General features: G+C 34.1%; 1 protein-coding gene across 1 annotated transcript; it reads right to left on the reverse strand.

Annotated features, from left to right (window-relative positions):
* Positions 1 to 2,955: 2,955 nt before the first annotated feature.
* On the reverse strand, positions 2,956 to 8,339 carry LOC113782968 (BTB/POZ domain-containing protein At1g30440). The gene is made up of 4 exons (XM_027328957.1): positions 7,360 to 8,339; positions 6,449 to 6,518; positions 4,321 to 5,541; positions 2,956 to 3,792 (listed from the first exon to the last, which is right to left on the reverse strand). The coding sequence occupies exons 1-4, from the start codon at positions 7,416 to 7,418 to the stop codon at positions 3,241 to 3,243; spliced, it is 1,902 nt and encodes a 633-aa protein (XP_027184758.1). The 5' UTR covers positions 7,419 to 8,339; the 3' UTR covers positions 2,956 to 3,240.
* Between the last annotated feature and the right edge of the window lie 2,275 nt (positions 8,340 to 10,614).

Consider the following 10,614-nt stretch of genomic DNA (forward strand, 5'->3'; position numbering starts at 1 on the left):
TTGCAGAAACCTCCCCTGAGATTTCTAACACTTGCACTAACCTCCCATGTGGTTTGAAAAATTGCACTGACCTCCCCTGAACTTACTAATCCTTTGCAAATTCAGTCCAAACGATTAAAATATTATTTTAAGGAGTGAAATTAGAATTTTGTACCAGATTTGGCCTTTGTGCTACATGTCCAATGAATGACAAAGTACTACAAATCAATTAACAATTAATAAACTTTAAGGCATGTAGTTTATGGGCAAATACGCATTACCCATTTAAAGTACCGGCTCTTTATGGATATTTTACTTTCAAATATTTAATTTATGATAAATATATCAATGTTTGTAAGTAAAATTCAAAAAGTGTTACAGTAATATTCTTACAAAAAGGAAATCGGTAGATTATCTATTTAATATAAATTAAATATTTTTTTTTAAAAAGAAATGGCCCATAAAGTATTAATTCTTTATGGATTTCATCCATTAGATGAGTAAAGTATTGGCTCTTTATGGGCATTTTATTCTGAATCATTTAATTTATGTTAAATACATAAATGTTTGTAACTAAAATTGAAAAAGTGTTACATTAATATTTTTACCGAAAGGAAACTGGTAGATTTTGTATTTAACAAAAATTAAATATTTCTTCTTTTTTTTAATATTTAATTTATATTAAATAGATAACCTACCGATTTTCTTTTTGTAAGAATATTACTGTAACACTTTTTGAATTTTACTTACAAACATTGATATATTTATCATAAATTAAATGTTTGAAAGTAAAATACCCATAAAGAGTCGGTATTTTAAATAGGTAATGCGTATTTGCCCATAAACTACACCCCTTAAAGTTTATTAATTATTAATTGATTTATAATACTTTGTCATTCATTGGACGTGTAACACAAAGGGCAAATCTGGTACAAAATTCTAATTTCACTCTCTAAAACAATAGTTTAATCATTTGGACTGAATTTGCAAAGGATTAGTAAGTTCAGGGGAGGTTAGTGCAATTTTTCAAACCATAGGGGAGGTCAGTGCAAGTGTCAGAAACCTCAGGGGAGGTTTCTGCAATTATCCCTTTTTTATTTGTTAGGAATTAAAATCCCTCATTTCAATTCTAACGGACTAAAATTTCACATCAATAATATGCGAGTCACAATTTGTGTAATTTTTCCTAACTAAAAATTTGACAATCTCATCTTGATTTGCTGGTCAAAAAGATGCCTAAACATAGAAAGTAGTAGCTAAGAAATTCGAGTACATTCTAAAGAACATGGATCGAAAGCAGTAATATAATCAATGTAGCCATTAAATTCACCAATGTAAATACTAAGGTAACAATACGCAAAAAGGAAAATCACAGAAATAGTCCCTCACATTATCTTTTATATCCCTTATATATGAAATGATGATTTTTTATACTTGTATATTGGTTTTTGTATCATTTATGTCCATCACATATAAAATAATGATTTTTCGTCTCTTACAAATAAAAAATGTATATTTTTAGTCCCTCGTCTCATTTCTTACTGAAAAAAAATGATGCACACATCCTGCCTCACAAACTTTAGGGCTAAAATTAGAACATCGCAAAGAAAAAGAAAAAACGTCTTTCACATTTCTTTCTTCTTTGTCCTATTTTCCTAACCAAGAATGTGGTAGCACTCATGGTTGCCTTCGACTGTCGTCGGCCATTGCCACTTTCAATCACAAAATTTTACTAAAATTCAACTCCCCACTTAGTTTTTCATATAGAATCTGATTTCCATATTAGTCTTTGCCAAAAATGAACAAATGCAGGAAAAAAAGAAAAAAAAGGAAAACACTAGCGGATAGAATCTGATTTTGACATTCGTTTTGTGTTTTTTTTAATCATATAGTTAATGAAAAGACATTGGCTTTGTTTCTTTTTTTTTATTATTTTGGCTATTACTTGTAGCAGATTCTACCCATCAATACTTTTTTTCACCCATTTTGGTTCCCTTTTTTCACAAAAACTAATATTAAAATTTTACAAAATTTCATTAGGAAGTTGAATTTTTATGAAATTTTGTAACTAAAAAGTAGTGGTAACGAATGGCAGCACCGCCATGATGGTAGGAGGTAGCCTTGGCTACTGCCATATTCTTAATTAGAAAAATAGGACATAGAGAAAAGAAATGTGAGGGATGTATTTTTATTTTTTCCTACGATCTTCCAATTTTACCTGTAAAGTTTGTGAGCCATGTGTTGCACATGATTTTTTTTCTTGGCAAGAATATGAGTAGAAATGAGTTAAAGGGCTAGAAATATGCATTTTTCATTTGTGAGGGATGAAAAATTATCATTTCGGGCGAGAAAAACATAAAAGGTACAAAACTAATATGTAATGGATGAAATATCATCATTCCATATGTGAGAGACGTAAAAAGTACAAATCTAATATGTAAACTACTATTTGTATAAATTTCGCTATGCAAAAACACAACTTGTCTCTTCATCAAATCTGTACCTACAAATTTAATCACAACCATCTAATTTTAAGTCACTCCATCCAATCATCATGAATTGTCTTCTGCAATCACTACTATAACCGCAAAGAATCTGGATCCAAAGAACATAATTAGTGTCTACTGCAATCATGCTTGGATCAATTAAATTTTAACTTAAGTAAAATGACTATAATAATCTATCAAGTTAACTTGCCAAATTGTAAACCTTGTGATAACTCTTACAAAGTTTTACGGTTACTACGTCCCGTCTAAAAGTAAGCTACTGAGGATAATTCGTATACCGTCAAGTCTTTTTAGAGCAAATAGCCAAAAAATCACTAAACTATTTTCAGCAAAAGAATCATATAATTAATAAAATAAATATATTTTTTATCACTCAACTAATAAAAACTTTCACTTCTAGTCAAATAGTTTTCAGTCACAAAATGCATGTTCTAATTAGTTGAATGACCATTTTGGCTAAATAAAAATGTTTACTGACCAAATTACTAAGAACTCCTGAATAGTTTACTGACAGTATTTTAACATTTGCCCAGTCAGCAGGCGGGCTTGGGGTGTAGAGAATGCAGTAATTGTCACAAGATACAGAAAATTACACTTTATAAGAAAGTTTCTTTTACAAAAGATGAGGGTCAGGATAAATCAATGAACAACCTAACCAAATTAGACACAGAATATGAGGCGGAATTTTGATCCTGAGGTAAAAGAAAGAACCTGGAAAGCAAACTAAAAGTGAAAGAACCAAAAGAAAAAAATGCTAATCATCCAGAGACAAATTTTTCTTCTGCTTTCCGTTCTTGTCTTTGACCTTCTCAGCCTTCCCAGTGCTGCTGTTCTGGTTACTGATGGATCCCTCCTGAGCACTACACATTTGAGACTTCAATCTGAATCCAAATTTCTTAGACACACTACCCCATGTGCTAGATCCCTTTCCTCGTCCTAATTTCTCGATTTCCTGCCTCATGTTTGAGCATTCTTTCTCAAGCTCAGAAACCCGCATTCTCATGTTATCCATTCCTACTTTTAACACCTGGTTTTCCCTCACCGCTGTTGCCCAGCCTCCTTCATTTGGTCCCACCAAACCACTTCTTAGTTGTCTCGAACCACCATCGAGGTTGTCTGAGACCAGGAAGCAGCCAGCAATGGAGGTCCTTAGTTGGAGCTGCTCAAAGAAAAGAACCTGAACTATAATTCTTAAAGGGAGTCTCTCATTCTGTGCAGCATGTGTGCAAGCTTCCAAGGAGAGCTTCTGGCAGTCCATCAGCCTACAGAGTTGTTCTCTGTCAGCCTCCGCCAACCATGGGTGGGACTACAAATACAAAAACATAAAGAGGTTACTAACTCGCTTAAGAAAGTGTGGTAAAAGAATTGCATTCTTTCTTTTCTGGTCCCTAGACTAGGGGTTACTTTCAGGTTCCAGTGGATCACATGCTTCAACAAGGAAAGAACAACAGGCTTCTTACCTTCATATTATATGCATCTAATCAATCTAGTGACTTGAATCTACTCAGTTGTTTACCTTATTTTTATGGGTTTCTCCCTGTTGTTTGCCTGTTATATAAGGTCATATTTCTCAGAAACTCTATCAGTACAAGATAGACCTAACCCATCACATAGCCCTGCCATATATCCCCCACTGCAAATATATAAAAGGTCACTGTAAGACTAAGAGAAAATATTTTGGGCCTCAATCCTGGATTCAATTACTAAATCTGAGGGTGCAATGTAGGAATAACACAGCACAGCACATGGAACATTAATAGCATTCTAGTGGAATGACACTGAACCCTAAAACTAAAAGCCTGCAAGCTTGGAGGATCTAGCGAGGTAAATTCACCTTTAGGTAAATGTCAATTGCACGATAAAGGCCATCATCCAGCGGCCTAGCATACTCAGGAACAGAAGCTGCAAGAGATTGAAACTTGGGTAGTTTCAAGTTAACATCTGGGGCGACTTCTGCAAGGTACCCATCAATTAGCTTCGCTACCATAGTGATTGGTGTCAGAGAAGGTGACCCCATCAGTTGGCCATCATCCACTGAACAAGGTGATGCACCTCCGGTTACCTGATCCATTGCCAAGAAATGCTCGAGGATCCGCTGCACACAATCAACATCATACAAAGTCTCCATAGAATGAGTAAAGCTAGGCATCAATAGATCTTCAAGAGTGGCCTGATCAAGCTGCATCCCTATTCTCTTTTCCAAGGTTGATATGCAAGACAGACTTGCATGAAGAATCTTGGCTGTTCGAAGTAGCCCAAAGAGGAATTTAGTGGAGACTAGGCCTTTTTGCATAGGAAGTAAGCGATCAACCTCTTCGAGTAAAAGCTTCTGGTCCTCTTCAGTAAGAGTTGCCCCCAATCCCGTAAGACGGCTACTAGACTCACCAGCACTCTGACGGCGGTTTATCCCCGGTAGATATTTTTTGGCATAGAAACTAAGGGAGGCAGAAAGAATATCTTGTTTGATGCCTCGAGATTCCATGACAGAAATCAATCTTTTGTAAAGAGGTAAACTAAGAGCTGATGCATCCTCATACCACCAATCTGAACTTGAGTGTTTTGGCCTTGCACCAGTGCTTATTCCATTCCACAAGACACTTCCACCAGGACTTTGCATAGGCCCACCATGCTCCATGACCGGCCAACCAAATAGGTTCGGGTCAGTTGATGCCTTGGCAGCCAGTGATTCAATGCACCTTTTTGTGATATGGAGTTCTTCTGCATAGGGGAGAACATCATCACATGTCTGGAGTGCTTTCAAAGAGTCTTTCCAGCTTTTTAGAACTACTTGATTGAGAAATATTTCAGCCTGTGAAATAAGATTGCCCTCTCCATACTCTTCTGTCATTTCAAGATGGTCAGCGGCACATCGAAGGTATACAACATTGGATGCAGTCAATTCAAGTTTCACTCCATAGCAAAATTTGGCAACCAGCTCAAAGGTTTTAGCCCCACCAGGAATGTCTGGCAGCTTAATTAAATAACCTTCTTCTCCTTCATCAGATGCTTCTGCAATCAGTCTTTCCATAACCCCACTTCTTGAAAGCAATGGAAACTGCACACATTAGGAATTACAAAGTAGAATAAGGATTGCAGCCGTTATGACTAAGGATGAAGACAATCAAAGAAGTTTGTCCAAAGGTAATACCACTGATTACATAAGAGTTCTGCACTAATTATTCAAGTTCAAACCAGGACGAAAAGAAATGTCTAATATATTTAGGTTCAATGACTGATCTTCTCAACAAACTAGGTATTTTGCAACATATGATTTCTCATGTTGTTTGTTGTGTCACATACAAGCCAGAGTAAGACTTCTTTTGATAGGTTACTTTGAAGCTAACCAGCTGACTACATAAGCTACACCTTCTCTCAAGCCATTTTGTGCTTTTGACACTCAACCATAAAGAGACTTGGATCTAAACGCTATTATCATAGAGATGCCAAAAGAGAAACTAAACACAAATAGAGCAGTAGCTCACTTCCTCATTTACTCACAACTTAAAAAAAGGCAGACAAATGTCCTGAAAACAGATCAAAACTCCACAAGACTTCTCCTTTCTTGGCATTGTAATTTACACAATTTTGAGCTCCAATGGACATAATTTATACTTAGTGGATGCTGGAAGACATATGATCCTTAATCCTTGCATATATCCTTACAGTTATAACAAAATTGTTTGAATTTCTGAAATAATGGAATGAAATTATATCGTGGCAAAACAAGTCAATAACTATTAAGATGAATAAACCAGTAAATAAAAGCAATAAAACTTGTAATCCACAATATTGCCAGGGAACTTCAGTTAATTTGAAGTTCAAAAAGTAAATGAGCACAAAAAAAAAGGATAAATGAGCACAAAAATAAACTTCTCTTTTTTTTCTCCAGGAAATAATTATAATTGTGTACCACAACTAAAGCACCATTTGATAAAGCTTTTGTTTATTTAATTGAAATGTACCTTGTGTAGATGGAATGACATCTCCCCAACTTCAACGATGAGATCACTTGGAAGACCAGTTGTGCAGAACCTACACAGGAGAACCAAAAGGTCAACGTTCAGCAGAAAATATGCAATCAAATTTGTTAAAGTTAAAAATTAGTCATTTTTCTTAAGCAAGGAATCTTGTAAGATACTTCAAAAGGACAAGAAAGCAAGGAGGATACCCATAGACTTTATACCCACATAGTGGTCTTAGATTCAATATACCGAGCATTAGTTAATTATCTGAAAAAGCTCGCTTACCACAGGATTCCACAAATTTTAGAAAGTCCAGATGTATACAACTGAACAAAAATACAAGCCAGAGTGTCATAACTCAAGAGTTCATGGTAGTTGTTTAATGCTTCTTCACAAGCTAGCTATTCATCCCAGAAAACGGAGAAATTTCTACACGATGCTTGTCTTCATCAGATTTTACAATAGTGATACACACCAAATACCAAAAGCAACATAACTTGCAGGATTTGAAACCATTCAGGATCACAAACACAGACTTCCAATCACAACGAAAGACCTCGATGAATTAGAACAACTTTTAACTTGGATTGCCCTCTAAATTGTAAGAGTTACTAATTCAATCTCAGACACACATGATTCCAGCCAAAACAGTCATAAGTGAATCTGGGAGTTTTAGTAAAATCAGAAGAGTTAAACAAACATTTTACTTGACCGTCAATATCCAACTTATGTAGAACTTGGAATTCGAAAAATTAAGAAAGAAAAAAGACCTCTCTCTGACGCAATTAGACGAACACGAGGAGATGAAAAATTACATGTGCACTCTGCAGACCAGACTATATTGAATGGCAAACCAACCATCACAACAGATCAACAAGAGGACATTAAGTTACAGGGTTAAGAAACCATACCATGCCTGGCCTTGCCTCTGAAAAGCATCACTTTTGGATCCCAGTTTCATACAAGCCATGTTTGAACAAAACTAGCCAGAAAAAAACTAAGCAACTGAATTTCCAGCAGAAGTAGACCTGATTCAAGAGCCACAACTAACCTCTACTAAACCCCTCTCCTAACATCAAAATGCAACTTAACTTAGTCCAATGCACTTCCAATTGAGTTAGTTTCAACAGCAACTCCCCTTTTGACTTCTAACTTCAGCCCAGATTCAGAAATTCCCAAAACTCCAAATCAGATCCTTCAGCATAGAATCAAATGCATCTTCTTTCTTATTAAAAAAAACCTAAAAATTACCGAAAACCCACCTCAGAAAAAACTCCAAATTTGACCAAACAAGCGACTTAATCTATCAACAAAACAACTCCACAGGAAAAGAAGAAAAAAAAAAACAAGGTGAAACTAACCCAAAATCTCAGTCCTAAAACCACCAAAAGAGATAATCTTTTTTTGACAACAATAATAATTTCCCCAAAAAAGACAGAAATTTTAGGTCAACCTCTCTGAATTCTGTTGTTTTATAAACAACCCATCTGTTCTGACACAAACCACTGCCCAGAGTGCCCACTCCAACTACCAGAAGATTCCAAAGTTCAACCCTTTGTGCTACTAAGCATTATACTACTACCACTACGAGTACAAAATATAGAACCATTGAGTAAAGTACAATGATTTCAGGCAATTTAATATTATAATGCCTGAAAAGATCATAACTTGGAAGACTCATCTGTAGACAACTTGGAAGACTCATCTGTAGACAACTTGGAAGAACTCAATTCTGGGTAATAAATGGTATAGTAGCCAGTGACTTATGAAGCAGAAAGGCTTCATGTGGTCCTGTTTTTGGCTTGAAATTTACTCATAGGTTTCCTAGAGAGAAGAGCTGGCAGGCCAGCAGGGTTTCTGAGAATCTTCTGTAATCCAATGGAGGAAGAGATGGATGTAAGAAAGGGAAATAAATAATTCTTTCAAGAAAGAAAGAAACTTCTTTCTTTGTTTTATTTCTTTGTTTCTTTTTAATTTTGTAATGAGTCCAATGACCATCTTTGAAAGTAACTGCTGCCTGTTTGCCCAGCTAGGCCATGTGGAAGACTCGCTGCCTTTAGGATTATTTTATGATTTGCATTATCTATTTAATTTTTTTTCCATAAGATTATGGGCTCATTAAATATTATTATAAGCCTCATGCTACTTATGTGCATTTTGTTTTTCTTTTTTGTATGAATTCATGAAGATATAGTTGGAAATGAAGTACACTGAATTGGTGATTTAGTATTTAGTAATGATGTAAATGAATGAATGTAATTCCTCTAGTATTCTAAAATTAAGTTTTAACTCAGTGTGTGGATCAAACTCGAGCAATAATCAATCAAGACATCAATCAACTCAATTGAGGTCGAGGAATACATGTTACTTGAGTTCGATTTACCTAAATTGACATCAGTTGAGGTCCAACTAGAACTTAAAATTAGATTGGCTCAAAATATAAGCAACATGAGTCAGAGTTCAATATTATCATATAGCATATAAGCCAGTTCGAATTTGTATTAAGATATTTGTTTATTTTTTAGCTTAAATTTGAATATAAATTTTATTGTATATATTGATAGTGTATATATTATCATTCTTGAATATATATCACATATTAAAAAATAATATTTAAATTTAAATTAGAATTAAGTGACATGTACCGAAAGGTAAAAGTGTATATAATCTCAGTCAACAGAAAATTAATCCAAATTCTCTTGTCCAACTCGAGCTTGACCATTAGGTAAAGCTGTAGATTACGGAGTCGTAGGAGTTCTTCAATATAGCATATTGACTATAGGTAAACCTGCAGGCTATGTAATAGAGTTATGGTTAAAAAAATCTCAATATATTTAAACAATTTTAAATTAAAATAATTTGGATTAGAAAAAGGATGATGGTTCCTTTTTTATTTTTATACTTTCTAAAGCTTATATAATCTTTATTTTGGTCTTCAAAGTTGAAGCAATTACCTATAGTTATAAAAAAAAAGAAAAAAAGAAAATAGCATTCTTGGATCTTCAAGAAAGAAATTGCACATTGGATCTTCAACATATGTATACTTCTAAATTCTCTTTGCATTCTTGCTATTTAAGGTTATCGGTTAGCTGTCATTCAAAAAGGGAAAAAAAAATGCTTGTACCAAAGCATAAATTTTCCATATACATCCTTGAAAAATGTTGATGGGGTTTGATTTTTTTTGATTCAGTTAATATGTCTTTCAGCTAAATGTGAAGTTGAACCGAACTTTGGTGCTTTAATACCTTAACAAACATATACTTGATATGTCTGCTCCAAAATTGGGAAGACATATTTTTCTCCAAAGTTATGGATTTAATTTGTTAATATATTAACAATTAAATAAATTTTTCTTGTTGAATTTCCTTCCTTTTTGCACCTTGTATTTTTTAAATTTTTGTCACTTAATACCATAAAAGGTATGTATATGTACCTATAAGATTTTGATTAACTTTTTATACACCGACAATATAGTGATTTTTTTAGACTAACAGTTATAGATGTATGTCACATATGCATTATTTGAATTTCAAAATTGAGTTCATGTTATGTAGCATGATTTGAACCGTCAGTGCAAAGAAAATTATTCACTGACAATATATAAAAAAGTTACCCATAAGATGTTAACTTTCAAGCGTACCAAAGTGCAAATAACAAAAACTATGAGCACTACAAATAAGCAATTTGCGGTTTGATGTATGTAGCCCTTTGGCAATATCTTCGAGCATTTGGGGCCCTAATGGAAAGTGACTTAGAGCTGCATGCATAAATGTGGAATATTTTTATAATCCAAGTCAACATCAGAAAAAATGCTTTGGATCCTTTGGATCTTAATGGCTTCCAACTACTCTGTAAAATCCACACTGGATACCTCTAGAATAAATTTCTTGTCTCTACTTTATCACTTTGAAAATCTGACACTTTGAGATGGGTCCTAAATTCATCAGAGTGTGAAAAAAAGGATATGTTTGACTTTCAAATATTCTGTTAATTTTTCCTTTTTTTTAACCTCTCATCCTTCTCACACCCTTCTCATCCGCAATTATCAAACTCAAGATTCGAACCGAACCTGATAACAGAAAAAAATATTCTGTTGATTTTGTAGTTACAAAAGAGAAAGAGATTAAATTAGTCTTCAATGTTTTGGGGGGATTTTTTATTTTGTG

Source organism: Coffea eugenioides, chromosome 9, assembly GCF_003713205.1.
Source record: "Coffea eugenioides isolate CCC68of chromosome 9, Ceug_1.0, whole genome shotgun sequence".
In the NCBI taxonomy this organism is placed as follows: domain Eukaryota; kingdom Viridiplantae; phylum Streptophyta; class Magnoliopsida; order Gentianales; family Rubiaceae; genus Coffea; species Coffea eugenioides.